Source organism: Rattus norvegicus, chromosome 1 (genome assembly GCF_021556685.1).
Source record: "Rattus norvegicus strain SHRSP/BbbUtx chromosome 1, alternate assembly SHRSP_T2T, whole genome shotgun sequence".
Classification (NCBI taxonomy): domain Eukaryota; kingdom Metazoa; phylum Chordata; class Mammalia; order Rodentia; family Muridae; genus Rattus; species Rattus norvegicus.
Genome location: NC_141534.1, coordinates 43,010,518 through 43,029,033, shown reverse-complemented (window position 1 = coordinate 43,029,033; position 18,516 = coordinate 43,010,518). Strand labels below are relative to the sequence as shown.

At 42.4% G+C, this 18,516-nt stretch overlaps 1 protein-coding gene across 20 annotated transcripts in view; it reads right to left on the bottom strand.

The window, feature by feature from the left end:
- Ccdc170 (coiled-coil domain containing 170) overlaps positions 1-18,516 on the bottom strand; it is a 149,955-nt gene that overhangs the window by 68,015 nt on the left and 63,424 nt on the right. For 19 of the 20 annotated variants that reach the window (XR_015682748.1, XR_015682753.1, XM_087650891.1 and 16 more), the window contains 4 exon segments: positions 17,678-17,995; positions 9,659-9,859; positions 4,624-4,797; positions 1,728-1,970 (listed from right to left, as the gene is read on the bottom strand). Coding sequence is in view for 18 of the 20 variants with exons in the window: in XM_087650891.1 (XP_087507017.1) it covers positions 1,728-1,970; positions 4,624-4,797; positions 9,659-9,859; positions 17,678-17,995 (936 nt within the window). In the remaining 2 variants the exon portion in view is untranslated. 20 annotated transcript variants of the gene reach the window in all.

Sequence of the window (18,516 nt, the reverse complement as noted above, 5' to 3'; positions counted from 1 at the left end):
TAATAAAGCTATATAATCTTAAGTGTCCTAAATAAACAACATCACACATCTATGCAGAAAAAAAATAGCTTTGTCTTTCAAAAAAAATACTTTCATGATACTTAGATTTGCACTCCAAGATAACTTTCAACAGCTTAAATTGAACAGTTCATCTGGAAAGGGTTTTGTTTTCTCTTGGTCTAGAATTCAAGGGAAACCTTAATGCATAGGTCTTTACAAGGAGACATTCAGACAACCTGAAGTCAAGGTCTTCAGCCTTAGTTTTGGACAGACATGGAAATGTGCGTGAAGCTGGACCACAAATGTTCATAACAGCTTTATCTGTAACAGTCCCAATGAGAACAACTCAGACACCTAGTACTTGCCAAATGGACAAATCACATGTGGTACATCCAAGTAACGGATCATTATTCACCCATCAAAAGGAATTAACCATCAACTTGGCTGGGTCGAAAATGTCCCACATTTGGGAAATTGGTGTTATAGATGTTTCCTGGAGGGTGTGAGCAGGCAAGATTAAAAATAGGTTGGGGGTTTTTTGTTTGTTTGTTTGTTCATTTGTTTTTGTTTTTTGTTGGGTTTTTTTTTTTTTTGCTTTTGTTTCCATTGCTTTACCAAAACAGACTTCTACTATGTAGCCTAGGATGTCTTCAAATGCATGATCCTCCTGCCTCTGTCTCTGCCTCTGCCTCTGCCTCTGCCTCTGCCTCTGCCTCTGCCTCTGCCTCTGCCTCTGAGATGTTACAATTATAATTGAGACTCCAAACCTATTTCAAGGCAGATTTTGCTAACAGTGCCTGTCCTCCTCCCCTTCTTTAGGCCTTTTCTACAATATGTTTTTGTACTTGCTAGTTTTATGACAACTTGGCATGAGCTAAAATTCCAACCCTTCAGAGAGGATGAAGTTCCAACTAAGAAAATACTTTCATAAGATCTGCTGTAGGCAATCTTGGGGACATTTTCTTAATTGATGTTCAATGGAAGAGGACCCAGCTCCCTGTAGATAGAGCCATCCCTGGGCTGGTGGTCCTGGGTCCTGTAAGAACGCAGGCTAAGCAAGCCATAAGGACCAAGCCAGTAAGCAGCGCTCCCCACGGCCTCTGCATCAGCTCCTGCCTCCAGGTTCCTGCCTTGATGGCCTGATGAACTGTGAAATGGAAGTGTACCCCAAGTAAATCTTTTCCTCCCCAACTGACTTCTGGTCATTGTGTTTCATCCCAGCAATAGTGACCCAAATTAAGACAAGTCCCTAATTCTCAGTAAATAGAGTGTCTATTACTTTCCTGTTTCCTCCTAAATACATTCCTATCTAACAGAGACCCCTGTCACTGCCCTGCAGGACACAGAAATATTCTAAAGAGACACTTGTGTCTCTCAATCTGACCATCAGATTGTTGAGACAATGGACCCCTGAGAAATGGAAATTTCCCTGGGAATCTCATACAGGGGGAAGAAAAAGGCCCAGACAGCTGTCAGACCATTTATGGAATGAGACTTTACACACTGAGCCATCTCGCCAGCACCACCTTTTTCCCCTCTTTTCTTTGAGGCAAGGATTTCATGCAAACCAGGCTGGCCTTGAACTATCCATTCAACCAAGAGTGACCTTGAACTCCTGATCCGCCTGCTCCTCCCAGTGTTACCGGCATGCACACACTACCATTCCTTTGTGTACACTTGGAGGCACCTTGGCAGAGAGGAGCAGAAGGAAGGAGCCATCCACTTGCCTTGAGTTCACTGGTGTCCGCCAGTTTGGCTTTGAGCTCAGTGTTGTACTCCTGACACGAGCTCAACTCCTTCTGCATCCTCTCCACTTTCTTCTCCAGCTTCCGCACAGAAAGATGGGCCTCATCCCTCTCCATGGCCAAGGCCGAGCGCGCCTCTTTCTCCTGCTGCAGCTGGGTAATTTTCTGCCGAAGGAGGTTCATATGCACTTCTTTGCTCTCCAGTCTTTCTTTCTGAGTCTTTAGCTGGTTTGATACAAATGGATTTTTTTGAAGAAAAAAAATAATTGAACAGTCAGTAAATATAAATGAATTACTCAGATAATGTCGATTTTTTTATCTGCACTTCAATGAGACTCATTTGCAAACCATCAAAAAAGGTCACTGGGTTCCTTTCCCTGATTGAATTTTTTTATTCGTATTTTTTTCTGAGAATTAATTCTGTAGCTACAAAGTATGGGACAAAAGAGCCCCCACAATATATGAGGAAAAAAGTCAGCTCTCCCCAGCTGCTTCATCCAATGTTCTGTGCCTCATAATCAAAATGTAAAATTACTTTTAAGATGAATAAAATAGGCTTATCAAGAGCAGAATAAGTAGACTATAATAAGACACAGACAAGTCCTCTTCAGCGCTCAGTGGCCACGATCCCTGCACCAGTGTTTTATGAAACAGTCCCACATCCTACTGAAAACCTGCCCTAGATAATCTGAGCCCCCTTAGAACTGGCTGAGAAGTTCCGAGGATGCAGGCCAACATATTCCTACAGAAAGATGCACCCAGGAGACTTTTAAGGAAGCTTTGTTTACAATCTTTGACTCTCAGAAACAGACTTCATGAAGATTTTGCTTCTTCGAGCTCTTTGTGTTATGCAGGGCCCGCGAGCTCCTCCAACCAACCAGAGGGTAAGGTCTTGGAACATCGCTTATGCTGCCAATCGAGTTGATGAAGGGAATTAGAATGGTTTGTAGGAAATGACTATGAGAAAGAGCATCTCCTGGGCTCTGCCTGTCACTTCACCAGGCAGATATTAAATCCAGGCAGCGATGCCTTTGATCACAAACACTGGGAGTGGGGATAAAGAAGAACTGTCAGGTGCCTGGGCTGACGACTGACTGCAGCATTACCCTTTGTTGTGCCTTAAATCTTATGACAAGGTTGAAGGACTTACTGAAAAAATTACCTTGCTTTTCTTGCCTATCGGTGATAACTGTGTCTAGTCCTGAGTCATGCCTTAACAAACCTTCCTGATAGTTCTCTAACCAACTCCCTTTTAACATTTTTGAATAATGGTTTCATTTGCTCTTTGAAATTTTCAAATATGTGTAGGATGAATTTTGATTTTATTGAAACCTTAGTCACTCAACCTATCTCCTGTTCCCAGCAGGATCTGCCTCCTCCTGACCACAGTCCTCTGTCACTGCTATTTTATAATCATTATTAGTATTACTCCTATTGCATTCCCTCAGAATCCACTAAGTGTGGACAGTGTCCCCATGGGTGTGGCACCATCCAATTTCTCTAATACACTTTTATGTATTGTGTGTATGGTGGGAGGCCACATACATGCCACAGCATGTGTGTGATATGTGGAGGCTATAGAAAAGCCTCTCCTTTTGGATACCATGGGTCAAACTCACCCTGCCCCCAACTCCCCCTTCAGTCACTTCGTACCAAATAGCATTCTGATGCAAATGTCCACTGACAGATTCTGTACACTGGTAATGTACAGATGACAAAATCCTTAAAAAGAAATAGCACTAGGCATCAAGAGAGGAAATCAATTCTCTGAGGAGAAGGGAAGAAAAGAATTGTGGTCCAATTCGACATTCCTGATGGTGACCAAGTTTTCCATCCTCTTTCTATAGATAGATAGATAGATAGATAGATAGATAGATAGATAGATAGATAGATAGATATCTCATAGATGATAGATAGATAGATAGATAGATAGATATCTCATAGATGATAGATAGATAGATAGATAGATAGATAGATAGATAGATAGATAGATAGACAGACAGACAGACAGATAAATATTGCTCCAAACACACTGAACTGCAGTAGAAGCCATGTGAGGACAGAGTTTATTCGGTTCAAATTTTCTGCTTCTCAAATTAACTCCTCTGTGGGGTGTATGTCTTTCTTGTCATAATATGAAGAAATAGACAGTATGTGATTCTCCCCAGGTTACACCATATGGCAGGGTCCAAGGACCCAGCTGTGACTCACTGTACCACCTCTACATAGAAAGTTTCTCCTAAGAAGCATTACAACACATCTGTGTTTCCTTCTCTCTCTCTCTCTCTCAATGCTAATCATTGTAAGACTAGTGATTGTTTTATCCCTTTTATTTGTTCTTCCATTCATTTATTTACTCTAAAGCATTTCTAACTCTGCCTTCGGTCAGATGAAAAGAGAGCCCTTCTCTGTGCTTTCTGACTCAATAGAGCTGGTATGCACAGAACTGCTCGATGCTCCCAGCTTCCCTTTTCCCTCAAAGGAGCAGAAACTATGAGTTTAATGTCTGTGTCTGCACGTTTCTCTTGCACAGGTTCTGCCTGGAGAATTGTGCCGAACGTAACTTCAGCATCTTCCAGAATCTCCTTTACGAGACATCATTTGCATCTTTGGCTTCCTTCTTCCCCTCCCCAACCTTCTGCATGAAACACAGACAATCGGTTCTAGAGACTACTTTGGGCCATGTAGGTGAAGACCATGGCAGGGATGGGCTGCCCTCAGATCTTCAGACTGTAGAATTGAGACTCAGCTCCTAAATACATAACTTTATAAAATGCTTTGTAAACGCACTACTGATCATGGTGGGAGAAAATCATCTAAACACTTGGGCTCTCCAGAAGTTTCTCTTCCCAGTCCTTCAAAGGGTGATGTTGCCTACCTTTCTCTGTAAGTTGTGAGCCATGGTCTTGTTTTCTATGACAGCATTGCTCTCAAGGTGGACTAGCTGCTCTATGCGAGCTAGAACTACGTCCAGACGCATGTCAAAGCCAAGGTCAGCAGCTATGTGGCCCAATTTCATTTTCTCTGACAGCTGGTCCAGAAATTTCAAGTACTAAACCCAGAAACAGAAATGAAAATGAGACATGGAAGTTAAGGTGGTTCTCTGTAAGGTCAGGCCAGAGCTGGGCTTCTGTCCTCAAGATTTGGTAGTGAACATTTAGACAATCTTCCCAATCTCTCTCATCTTCCTGTCTAAATACTCTGGACTTTCCTGGCCTATAATCTGGACATCAGTTTAATATCAAACACATTTGTAAGCCCTTCCATATGATGAATGGGCTATATCTCCAATTCTACCCTTGGTCTCTACATGTCTTAGCCAAGTGCCACTGAAGCCTTGCCCTTCCCAGGCTGTCCCAGCACTTAGCAATCACTTCAAAACCAAAGCCCTTCATACATGCACAAAAGCTGAAGAAGAGTTTGGGGGTGGTTTTGTTGTTGGTTTGGTTTGGTTTGGTTTGATTTGGTTTGGCAAAGTGCTTTTACAAGGCTGGAGAGGTGGCTCAGTTGGTAAAGTGTTTACAGTACAAGCAAAAGGACCTGAGTTTAAGCCCCCAAACACACATGTTTAAAACATCCAGACACTGAATATGCCTGTGATTCCAGCATAGGGATGCAGAGACAGGAGTGTGCCTTGGCACTCACTGGTACAGCCAAATTAAGTTTCAGTGAGAGACCTTATCTCAAGAAATAAGACCAAAAGCAACTGAGGAAGACATGTTTTCAACCTTTGTCCTACTCATACACAGAACCACACAGAGACACACATGGGGACGGGGGTGTTTTTAGGAAATGTTCTTTAAAGTGTTTAATTCAACATAGGTAGACAGAACTCTAAAGCACAATTGTATGAATTAGTCATAGTTTGTATTCTTTTAAATATTTGACTTATTTTCATGTGTGTTCTTGCCCGTGTGTGTGTGTGTGTGTGTGTGTGTGTGTGTGTGTGTGTGTGTGTGTGTGTGTGTGTGTGTGTGTGTGTATACCCCATGCATGCAGTATCAGAAGTGGCCAAAAGACATCAGATCTGCTACAGCTTGAGTTCCAGACATCTGTGAGACATCATGTGTGTGGGTGCTGACAGGGCCCTCTATAAGAGCAGCACATGCTTATAACCCTTGAATCTCTCTAGCCCCCATAGCTCATATCCAACAGACTAAACTCCCTCAAAGCTTAAAGAGCTTCCTTTGTTTGGTTGCTATTGTTTATCTGAGCAGGTTCAGATCCAGAATGCTAACTGTGTGCTGAATGAGTGCATTAATCCATCTTGCTCTATGATAATTGCAGGATTGGGGGTCTATCTCTGATATCTCCTTCTCATTGCAGTAACTCCTTAGCATCTGGCATTTTCAGGCAATTAGCTGTTGAAATGAGAATAATTTCCTGCCATTTAAGAGTTTCAGCTTAAAGTCCAGAACTATCTATATTTCAATCATCAGGATGACATTATGTGTAAGTGCATATTTTCCAATTTTGTTAAGTAGCATACAAATAAATACAACTTAATCATCTGTATAATCTACAGAAACTACCAATATAGCATCATTCACTATGCTTTGATGCCACGGACAATTTTATATATGTGATGTCACACTGCCAGTTCCTTCTTGCCTGGTTGCTCTCCCTTTGGGATATTATCTCATCTCTTACCTGTGCTTGAGCATGACCTAGCTTCTATTTATTGCATTTTAAGAGGAGGAAGAAGACATATCCATAGGTCAGTAGGATTAATATAGTGAAAATGGCCATCCTTCCAAAAGCAATCTATAGAGTCAACGCAATCCCTATCAGAATTGCAATATAATTCCTCACAAAAATTGAAAGAACAAATTTCAATATGAAAACACAGAGAGAGAGAAAGAGAGAGAGAGAGAGAGAGAGAGAGAGAGAGAGAGAGAGAGAGAGAGAGAGAACAGGATAGCTAAAAACAATCCTAGGTAATAACAGGACTACTGGAGGTATTACCATCCCTCATCTCAAATTTTACTACAGAGCCATAGGAATGAAAAGTGCATGGTATTGGCATAGAAACAGGCATATTGACCAACAGAGTTGAGTTGAAAACCCAGAAATAAATCCACATGACTATGACAAATGGACAGACTACTGGGAAAAAAATCTTTACCAATTACATATCTGAGAGAGGCTTAACATCTAAAATTTAAATGTCTCTTACTGCTTCTATTTGTGTCCCATTTATTCTGCATGGCAGCTCTACAACAGGTAAGAAGGGATTCAGTTGAAACCAAACCAAAGCCCCGCAGACCAGGTGGCTCTTTCAAGGAATTTAACTAGCCCATGAAAATGGCAGTTGATGGGAGCTGGAGGAACAGCCAGCCCAGCAATTTAGTGTATGGCCTGTTCTTGCCCTATGTTTGTTTCCCAGCACCCATTCCAGTGACTCACAAGCACTTATAACCCCAGCTCCAGGGGATTGGATGCCCTCTACTGGCCTCCTCATGTACCTACACTCATGTGCATAGACTCTCTCTCTCTCTCTCTCTCTCTCTCTCTCTCTCTCTCTCTCTCTCTCTCTCTCTCTCTCATACACACACACACACACACACACACACACACACAAATCTTTTTCTAAGATAGCAGTTGAAATATTTTTTATTTCTTTTTTTTCTGTTTTTTGTTTTGATGTATCACTATGTGCCCCAGGCTGGCTTTAAATTTACTATGTAGTCCAGGCTAATCTCAGTCTGACAGTCCTGTGCCTCAGCCCTCTATAGGCATGCCCTACTAGCTTAAAAATCTTTAACTGTGTAGAAATAAAGGGTTGTTGTGTATTTTATTCATTTGGATCACAGGTTAGCATGAGTTAGAGACCATGTGTTCTATTCTGTATTGCATGAGCCTAAATCATATTTAGCACTTAATCTCTGTACAGCTTCACTTTCAGTTTTGCATGAGCTTGCCCTTACTACTTACATCTGTGGAAAACTCACTGTGGACATAATTATCTTATGTAATTTGCTTTCATAACTGAAAACTATCTTGGCACAATTTCAATTAAGACTAGTGATACATTTATATGGAAAGAAGAGAAGAGAAATCCACCTACATGAAGATGGGTCCTAGGGGCTCACATTTGTAATTCTACCACTTAGGAGGAAAGTAAGAGAACTGCCACAAGTTCAGGGCCAGCCTGTACTAAAAAGTGAGTTCTAGGACAGCCTGGGATATGAAGTTCAAGGTCAACTTGGGCTACAATGTGAGATTTTATCCCTCCCAGAAGAAGAGGAGGAAGAGGAAGATCATGTCCCCAGTATATGAAAGAAAGAAGCCATTATTCCTCCCCCCCCCCCAAATTTGTGCCCCATCCCACACCATCTCCATCAGAACACTAGGTATATCAATAATGCCCTAGTCCACCTGCCCCCTGTAGACTGGCATCTCTTCGTATCTGACCCCCAATGTAGCCATGGCACTTCCTCAATCTCTTTCTTTCTTTTTTTCTTGTTTGGTTGTTTTGGTTGGTTTGTTGGCTGGCTGGCTGGCTGGCTGGCTGGCTGGCTGGCTGGTTGGTTGGTTGGTTGGTTAGTTGGTTTTCTGAGATAAGGTTTCTCTGGCTGTCCTGGAACTCTGTAGAGGCTGGCCTCAAACTCACAGATCTGCCTGCCTCTGTCTCCAAATTGCTAGGATTAAGACATGGACCCTATATCCTGGCTCTGCAGTTTCTTTTAAGTACAAAAGAATGAAAAGGAGTTAGTTTCCAGAGTACAGTATTCTTAATCAAAGAGTATCTGTTAGAATGAATTTTGTCCCTATATTCTTGGTTATCTGGGTCTCCTTTCCTGTTCCTGCCCTCTATCCTATGGACCCTTGTAGCTCAAGCGCTCTGACCTCTTCGCCATTGCCAATGAAACCTTTCTTCAAGCCTGCTTTTTGCATTCTTTTCGTAACTCTGCGCCCCTTCCCTTCTAGTCACACTGAGCACAGAGCAAGTGATCCCATTTATTCACTCAAACTACCTCAAAGCCATAATGCCCTCCCATACTCAGAGCCTTAGGGGAACTACTGTCTCACTCTCTTCTCATCTCCACTAACCTATTGGTACTGTCCCTTCTGGATAGGTACTGTCCCTTCATGACATCTCATCTTCACCAGGTGTGGATTGCTTGACAGTGAATCTAAGTTCTGAAAACTGCAGAATAAGACAGTGCTGTTGCTGGGTAAGCATCATGAACAGTGTCAACATCACTCAACGAGTTTATCCTTTTTTTTATCTTTTGAGGTCCTGTGTATGTGGCCTAGGGCTTTGTGCATGTTAAACATATGTTCTGCTACTGTGCAGAGTGATCACACAGGCCTACTGTCATGCATACAGCCTACCGCTGACAAAAACATCATCAGGCAGCCAATGACTGCTGCGCTGTGATGTTCACAGTAATTGATTATACTTTATATTCTGTAGGGGGGAAAAGGATCTTCAGAGATCTCTGCATTCCACCCTTCTCTTTGTCATACCCCACTAAGAATGCCACATTCCACCATGTGTGAGGACTCACTTTGCATGCTCTGAATATAGCATTTATAAGGCTTCCTGCCGTTGTTTAAACTGTTTACCCCTACAGCACCTGCCTATTCCCCTGCTATATATATTAGTACAGTAAGGTATCTTAATGCCTGTCTTGTCTATTAAACCCTGAGCCTTTAATTATATCATACTTTGTGTACCCCAAATCTACCAATATCTTAGATAATGAACATACAATAAATATGTAGCAAGTTACCTGGACTGAAAATCAAAAGAACCCTAAACAACGGGAAGAGACTTATTAGTCCATGGAATTTGCTTGTAACTCAAGACATGACCAGTGTAAACAGTGCAACATTCAGAACATTCTCAGCTACAGTTTTATTGTATGACAGAATCTTGCACCATGGAAGTGCCATCCTGTTATTACTTTTTGCTTCTCTAGATTCAAGTTGTCTCTCACGACGTCTCCAGAAAGCAGTTCTCCCTCCAGGTGACTCAGCTGACCCTGAAGAGCCTCCAGCTTCTTTTCTGCCTCATGGGCCCTCTGTAGGGCTTTCTGGTGAGACTCAGATTCATTTCCCAACTTCCCAACAAGCTCGGAAATCTGGGCTTCAAGCTGGGAGGCCATCTGGAAACAAAGACGGAGAAGAAAGCTAAGCCTTGTTTAGACTCAACGAAGTGTTCAGATCCATCACTCCATCCAAGAGGCACAACCACTATGATGCCCACTTCCAGACTTCTTGTAAAAATTACATTTAAAATAGGTCATTTTGTAGCTGTGTTTTCCACTGTTTGAAATAAACCTGTGTTTGTTATTGTAGTGTTTTGAATATGATTTGCCCTATTAGAAGGTGTGGCCTTGTTGAAGTCAGTATAGCCTTGTTGAAAAGAAGTATGATACTGTGGAGGGCGGGAGGAGGGGCAATGAGACCTTATTCCCAACTACATAGGAGACAGACTTCTCCTGCTTGCCTTCAGAACAAGATGAAGAAGTATCAGCTCCTCCAGGGCCATGTCTGCCTGAATGAAGACTGCCATGCTCCAGCCTTGATGTTAATGTATTGAACCTCTGACTCTGTAAGCCAGTCCCAATTAAATGTTGTCCTTATACGAGTTGCCTTGGTCATGATGTGAGTTCACAGCAGTAAACCCTAACTCAGACAGTGGGTGGATATTTTTTATTTTTCCTTCAACAATCTTTGTCAATAAATATTTACAAATATCATATACTTACCTGCAAATCTGTTATAAACCTAGAGATTTTGAAGCTAAGCTAGACAGGGAAAAGGTTCAGGCAAAAAGTAATTTCAAGAACCACAGAATACTCATACAATAAAATAATAAAATAAATACATTTAAAAGACTTTCAAAAGAATCCATCACAGCTGGGCACATAAATCAGTTGAACAGTTCGTGCCTAGGTTGTATCAGATTGTCTTCAATCTCTAAAACAATTCACCATTAAAAACAAACAGAAATTTTTCAGCATTAGCAGACGGAAGCAAGACTGTCAGAAGTTCCAGACTAGCTTAATCTATGTAAGACTGCACCTAAATATCCTCACCCCTAGCCCAAGCATCCCTATACAAGAAAAGAGAATGTTTCTTCTGGTGATTAAAGCTATCTAAACACTAGGCAGCAAACAGGGGGGTGGTGGTCCAGGGTAACAGAGAGAGCCAGAGGTTCGTCAACTACTCATCCCAGAGCAGACCCAAATGACACCTGGAGGAAGTTAGGCTGAACAAACTAAAATCGTCTTCTATGCTCCTTTGGCTTTCAAAGTACCAAGCCTATAATACAATCCATTTTGTACTTCGGGGGTATTTCACATCAATGACTGGTGGTAAATTACTCAAAGCCATATTTGAGAAAGTTTACACAGGAAAAATTTAATATTATCACAGAGCAGAAGATTCTGAAAAGCCTCAATTTGCATTGTCAACTCCTAGAACCATCAACAGTACATGTGCTTGGAGTTCAGTACAGTGTGTCTGTCTCTGTCATTGGGATTTCCGCTCTAAAGTATGGGCTCAACCAATCATGTGTTCTTTCCTTAAAGAGGTTTTGTTTTTTTTTTTTTTAACCTTCAGAAATTTCCCTCTGTTGATCAGATGTGGTGGCCTATGCTTACAATACCAGCACTTGGGAGGTGGAGGCAGAAAAAAAATCTGGATATACTTGGCTACAAAACAAGTCCAAGGCCAGCCTGAGCTAAACAAGATCCCATCTCAAAATAATAAAAGACATTTTCATGTTTCCCCAACATTTTAGCTATAGTCTTTGGTTAACCAGACATCGACATCTTTCTATAGAAGAAAGATAAGGGAGAAAAGCATTTGAGTCAAATAAAGCCAAGAGAATCCTGCCTACACACCACTTGTGTGGACCCAAGAACACTCCAAAGAGCCTTGAAAATTGAACTCAAGCCACTTAGCAGACTACTAAGGAGTAGGTGGTTGAACTGTTCAGAATGTAGCAAACTGCTACACCAGAGTCCTGGGTTATTAAGTGGAGCAAAGAGCTGAGACCCTTCCCAATCTATTACATCACAAAGCTGAACTCCTAAAGCTTGGAAGCTGTCAGGAAATATAACACACTGGGGCTTGGAGCTTTTTTCTCAGAACTAAATTTATATAAATTTATTACAAAAAAATTAAGTGTCATCTGACTCCATTCTTGAGAACACCAGATACCAGTTGCCTGTGTTCCCATCCAAACTATACACCTGTTGTTGTTTACACCAGAAGTTAAAGAACCAACAGGCTTCTTCCAGTCTTCCTTAGTATCATCTAAATGTACACTTGATGTTCTGATAGTTTCTCTACTGAGGATGTAGGGACTTGGTGATGGATAGGGACAAAAAAACTACACACTTCAATCTGGTTAATTAAAGATGCACTTTATCAAGCCATCGTTCAAAAAGAAGCAAGGAAGATTTGGGGAGTAAAGGCATAATGGCCTCAGAGGTAACTCACCTCCCAAGGACAAGGATCTGCTGGGCTCCCCAGAGAGGCCTTTTGCACTGAAACTCTACCAAACAACAACACAAGCACTCTGCATCAGAAAAAGCCTCCTGGATCACCTAAGGTCTGGCACCTTTTAGACAGAAACAACTTTTTCTTCTTATTCAAATAATCTTTCCTTTTTGGAAGTATATAAAGTAAGTTAGTGGGAAGCAAGTCACGACATCAACCAAGTTCCTCTTCCTTTGTGCCAGTATGTGTGGCCAACAACAATGACCAGCTAACCCAGCTCCCTCCTTCTTTGTTCAAACCAATTTTTGTTATGGGTTGGTACTGGGGGGAAGGGGGTAGGTTGGTTTAATCTAGGACCTTAGGATGGGACTTATTTAGGCATAAGCTCTTCCCAGAGACAACCAAGTTATAATCAGGTCATTGGGGTGAGATCTGGCTAATTTGCCCATTGTCTTTATAAAAGGAGAAACTTGGATGCAAAAAAACAGACATACAGGAAAGGAAGATACTGTGGAGAGAACCCATGCACCAGCCATGGAGGGCCTGAGGCCATTGGAAGCTAAATAAACTGTATGAACTCAGGAACCAGCCCCAACTACACATTGACTATAGATTCTAACTACCAGAACCGTAAGCTAGGAAATTCTATTGGCATAACCCAGTTAGTGACACATTGTTAATGCGGTCTAGGAATCAAATAAAACTAGGGAAAGCAGAAACACTACACCTCTAGCTGTTCAGACACTGCTGCACCCAGGGGTGAGCATGCAAAGTAATATCTATGATGTCATGTCAGTGGAAGTCTGCTGGAAATATCTGCTCTAGTAAGTGGCAGGAAAATAATGGTGGGTTATGAGATTTGGAGGATTTGGGGCATAGAACTTCCCTCCAGTCTTTGGGAACATAAAGCTGGGTCCAAGCACCTGCAAAGCCTCCAGACTGTGAGACTTTCCAAGTGAGGTTAGTAAGTAAAGAAAAGCAGAAGGAGTAGACTGCCTACGTCAAGGTGACTGGGCTTGGGTGACTCTACATTTGGCTTAAGAAATGAGGAAAAATTGATCAGGTCACGTAATCTCTACAGAATCAATTCTCATTCGTATTAGTAAGTCAGAAGAGACCTCAAACTGTGGGAGTTTGTACCTCAAAAATTTCCTATGTGTAAACTGAGTCACAGGACAAAATAGACTTATCCTCAGTGATCTGTATACATTACAGCATGCAACTTGGGGGTGTGGGGACTGTACATTTTGGGCTAAAGAAAATTACTTGCAGAGTATGAATAAGAAAAATCTTTTTTAAATGTTGCATGTTTTGGCCATCATGCAAGAAGTCTTGTTTCTTAAACATCTCTTACATGTCCTGACATTGAAGGCTAAGTAACATTCAAAAAGTTCTTTTTGAATCCAGCAGCATGACCTTCCTCTGAAGCAGAGGGTTTCAATCAGGGATGACTGTGCTCTCAACAGGGAGGCATTTGGCTATGTCGAGAGACACAGTGGTTGTCTCAAATTGGGGCTGAGGGTCCCACCGGCATCTAACAGAAAGAGATGCTACTAATACCCTAGAACACACAGGATGCTACCACCATCTGCCACACATACAAGCACATATACACATACATACAAACATATATACACACATATATATACACACATGCATATATCTACACACACATACACATACAACATGCACACATACGCACATTATCCCATACAGAGCTGGGTATGATAGTGGACACCAAGCAAGCACCCAGGAAGCCTAGGCAAGAAGATCATGAGTTCAAGAACAATCTGATTACATAGCAAGATCCTCTCTTCAAAATTAAATAAATAAATAAATAAATAAATAAATAAATAAATAAATAAATAAATCACTATGCAGTCTAATTAATGACAGTACCCTAGTTAAGAATCCCTGCTCTAAGATATGATACAGTTTTTAAGAGAAAATTAAAATTTTCCAGAACCAGAAATTCAAGGAAGAAGTAGAGATGACTTACTGAAGAGTGAGGAGTGGTGTCCTAGGAGTCTACTAAGATGTGGAAATCTAGGAGAGGGAGGATGGGTAGCCAAGGAAGGAGGAAATAAGAGAAGCAAAGTTCTGCAGGTAAGAATGCACAGGAGGTGGGCTCTGTGCCAGGCAAGCCTGCAGGGCCTTCACAGGGCATGACTCAACAACTGGCTGCCTGCAGCCAGTGCGGCTGGCCGGACGAAGCAGCCTCACCACACAGATTCTTCAAAAACATTTCTAAGACAATGAGAAAAATCCATTTTCTCCTGAGTTTACTGAGGAATCACAGGAGACACCAGCTATATGGTTGAAAATGACAGAGTAGGGGAGATGGAGAAAGATACTAAAACTACTTGTTTGTATGGGAAGGGAGGGAGTCAGGGAGTGGGGGCAGAGGGAGGAAGAGATGGAGGGAGGGAGGGAGGCAAAAGTAGCCTCACCTATTTCACTACTTTGCTTTAGAAAATAAACATATACATCCTGCTGGCAACCTTGTATGCCACGTATATGCCACGGTCCTCATGCTGGAATTACAATAGCAAAGGGGAGGCTGAGATATATAGAGCGAAAAGCCATAAAATGTGTGAGGAGGAGGGATTAGCTATTAACACACTATCACCTTTCAAGACAACTTCCTGAAGTTCTTCCCAGTTCTGTAAATGGTTTCTTGTTTTTTGAGTTCCTAGGTGTAAACGGAGCCACAGGAGCAAGTGGACTTACCCTCAGTGGTGCAGCTTAGCAAAAGCAAAAACAAAAACCACTGTATGGGGGAGCTAAAGAGGCCTTGAGAATTGCTTGCAGAGCATGCATGCATTTTTTTTCTTTATTTACAAATGCATTCCTTAACTAACTTTTAAAAGAAAAGTCATTGTAAAGCTGGCGAGAGCACTCAGTCAGTAAATCATGTGCATTGCAAGGACCAGGGCCCAGACTCGGCCACTAGAACCCACATAATAGAAGCAAGGCACTGTGAGGTAGAGAGAGACAGACCCTGAGGTTCAGTGACCAGGCAGCCTAGCCTACTAGTGATTTTCAGGGCAGTGAAAGAACTCGTTTCAAAAACAAAAAATAACTGGGGACAATGTTGACTCACACACACACATGCTCCCATACATTCCACATTCACTCACTCACAAAAAAAATAATAAAAAATAATTTTCAATTATTTTGTAAATTTAAGGTATATAAAGATGTTCTGAGGTACATACTTAGTAAACATCTTAGAACAGAGTAGTGACTATACCATCTTACTACAACATGGACAGACCTAGGGAACACTGTGTTAAGTGAAAGAAATCAGACACAGAAAGGGAAATATTGCATGATCTCAGCTATATGCAGGTTCTTAAAAAGGAGAAGAAAGGTCAAATGTAAAGCACTAGACAACAAAACCTATAGTTGCCAGGGAATGGAGAAGGAGAGGAGAGGAACACAAAAGACACAGGACTGACCTGTGGGTGAGTGGCATCGAAGATGACCTGTCTCCTTCTCAGTGAGTCTAACATCAAAAGAACTAGCTGTAGCGTGATTCTACAGGCCTGTATGTGGTGGTTAGAAGACATGGCCCCCATAGATTGATGTGTCTGAATGCTTGGTATGGAGCCGTAGTATCAGGAGGTGTAGTCTGGTTGGAGTAGGCTGTGTTAGACAAAGTGTGTCACTGTGGGGATGGGCTCTTCCTACGCTCAGACTCTGCCCAGGATGGAAGACATCAGCCTCCTGGCTGCCTTCCAATCAAGATGTAGAACTCTTGGCTTCTCCAGAGCCATGTCTGCTGGGATGCTGCCAGGCTTCCCACCATGATGATAACCTCTGAAACTGTAAGCCAGCCCCAATTCAATGTCGTCCTTTATAAGAGTTGTCTTGGTCACACTGTCCCTTCACAGCAATGAAACCCTAAGACAACACGTGATGCTATTTGCTTTCAAAGATCGTTACTAGGACGTGCATCATAATCTGGCACCGATGATCCCTGTAATAGTCTGGGCTGACATCAACTACTAAGTGGAATGTTGCAGACAATGACCGTTGTTAACAGTATTAATACTGGCAAAATTAAACGTGGATGTACTCCATACCCGCACAGTCCCTGATACTATTTATTAAGTAGGTCTCCTCACTAGTTCTCCTAAGTCTCAGCACAGGATGCAGAGGACAGAAGAGAAGATGGAGGGAAAGAGACACAGCAGCACTATGTGTTGTTTTGGTTAGCCAGACAGTGTGGTATATATACAACTCTTCCACTGAATGCCTCTAATGAACAATAACCTTGAGAGGTAGATATTGATAACTTATTTCCTAGCAAGACTTGGCCTGGCCTGACCCTTCAGGACAACAAATCCTCATCATAAATAACTCAAGCAAATTATAGTCTCTGTTTATCCCACCTAGAGTAGCTCGCAGGTTCCGTGTTAGCACAGTAAGTGTGGCTGGCAATGAGGAACAGTCTAAACCCTTGTAGAGAGCTGTGTGTGGTTGATAGATGGCTTTGTCGTATATTTAATTTTATAAACCCATGAATACCCTAAATTTAAATGAATACTGTGGGGTTGGCCTGCAATCCTAGCACTCATGAGGCCTTATAAAGCAGGAAGACCACTGTGAGCTGGAAGCCAGCCTGGGCTACATAATGAAACTCTACCTCAAAAAATCACTCACTCCCCACAAAAAGAAAAGACACGATGAACCTGAAGAGTTTTGCAGTTTTGAACAGGGACTGTGACCTTTACTTGCACTAGTTGCTAATAAGATGAGAAAGTAAAATCTTTAAAAGTCGGGAGGGTAGCTCAGTGATAGAGCGTCATTCCAAGTGAGAAAATCTGGGTTCTATCATCAACATTGCAAAAAAGAAAGAAAAAGAATCACTGGGACTGGGGAGATGGCCCCATGCTTAAAATATTCACTGTGTGACAAGAGAGCCAGGCATGGGCCTCCAAAACCGACATTAAATGGCAATGCCTACAGGCCTTGTGGCTTGCCTGTAGTTCTAACCTTGAAAGACAAAGACAGGGACTCCCCCAAGCAGGCTGTCTAGAGAGACTGACTACATTGCCAAGCCCCGGGATTGGCTGAAAGAGCCTGTCTCAAAAAAGTAGACTCCTGGTAGTTACCTCCAGTCGGCACAGGCCCATACCCCTGCATGTTCCCAGACACAAGCAGATACATACATACAACACGCAGACATGTGGAGGCAGAGGAGGGAGAAGAGACAAAGAACTAGAGAAAGGAAATGAAAATTTCAATAACTGTGATCTCAGGGTCTTGGGGGAGTTCATACCACCATGTGTAAAAGGGTAGGAGAGATGGGACTCAGCATGGACAGCCCCAACTCCATGAATGCCTCCCGCCTTCCTATGTAACAGCTGGAAGTGAAGCAAACATACTCCATTATATGTTAACTAATTCCAGAAATGGAATGGCTGCTGAATATTCTGAGGAAATTGTAGCCATGGCCTACTCACCCTTTTCTGGTTCTCTTCCTCAATGCCTAGCACTCGAATCTTCTCCAATATGGCGTCCTCAGTGGACTCAGCTATGTCGAATCTGCTGCAAAGAAGAGCTGCGAGTTTTTCCCTGAAGCAGGCGTTCTGGCTTTGTGAGGCTGTGGCGGCCTCCCTGCTGGCCTTCAGGCTCACATCCAGCTGCTGGCAGCTTTTCCTCAGCTGGTTCAACTCCTGCTTCGAAGCATCCCAGGCTCGCTGAGACGCAAGCAGCCGTTCTTGGTAGAGCATAGCTTCCCTTTCTAGAGCTGTTCTTGCCTCCGCAGCACTGAGCAAGTCCTGAGAAGTTACAGAATGAAACGGGTAAGTCTGAGAAGTTACAGAATGAAACGGGTAAGTCTGAGAAGTTACAGAATGAAACGGGTAAGTCTGCATTTGGAAGAGTATTTGCTTCCCTTGCTTACCCGTGACTCAAGATCATGGGGTTAGATGTGCATTACAGTTTTGACTCTAAGATCCCGCCATTGGTGCACAATATTTAATAAAATAAAATTGTTTGGGCTGGAGAGACAGCCCGGTGGTTAAGAGAACAGGCTACTCTTCTAGAGGACCCAAATTTGTGTCCCAGCACCCACTTGGTGCTTCATAACCATATAAAACTTCAGTTCCAGGGTATCTGACACCATCTTCTGACCGCCACAGGCACCAGGCATGCATTTGGTTTACATCCATACATGTTTGCTAAACACTCACATAAGAATAAATAGATAAATCGGTGTATTTAACCAAAAGAACTGCCTGTCTAGCATGCACAGGGCCCTGGGTTCTAGCCCCAACATCACAATAAAACAGGTGCAGTG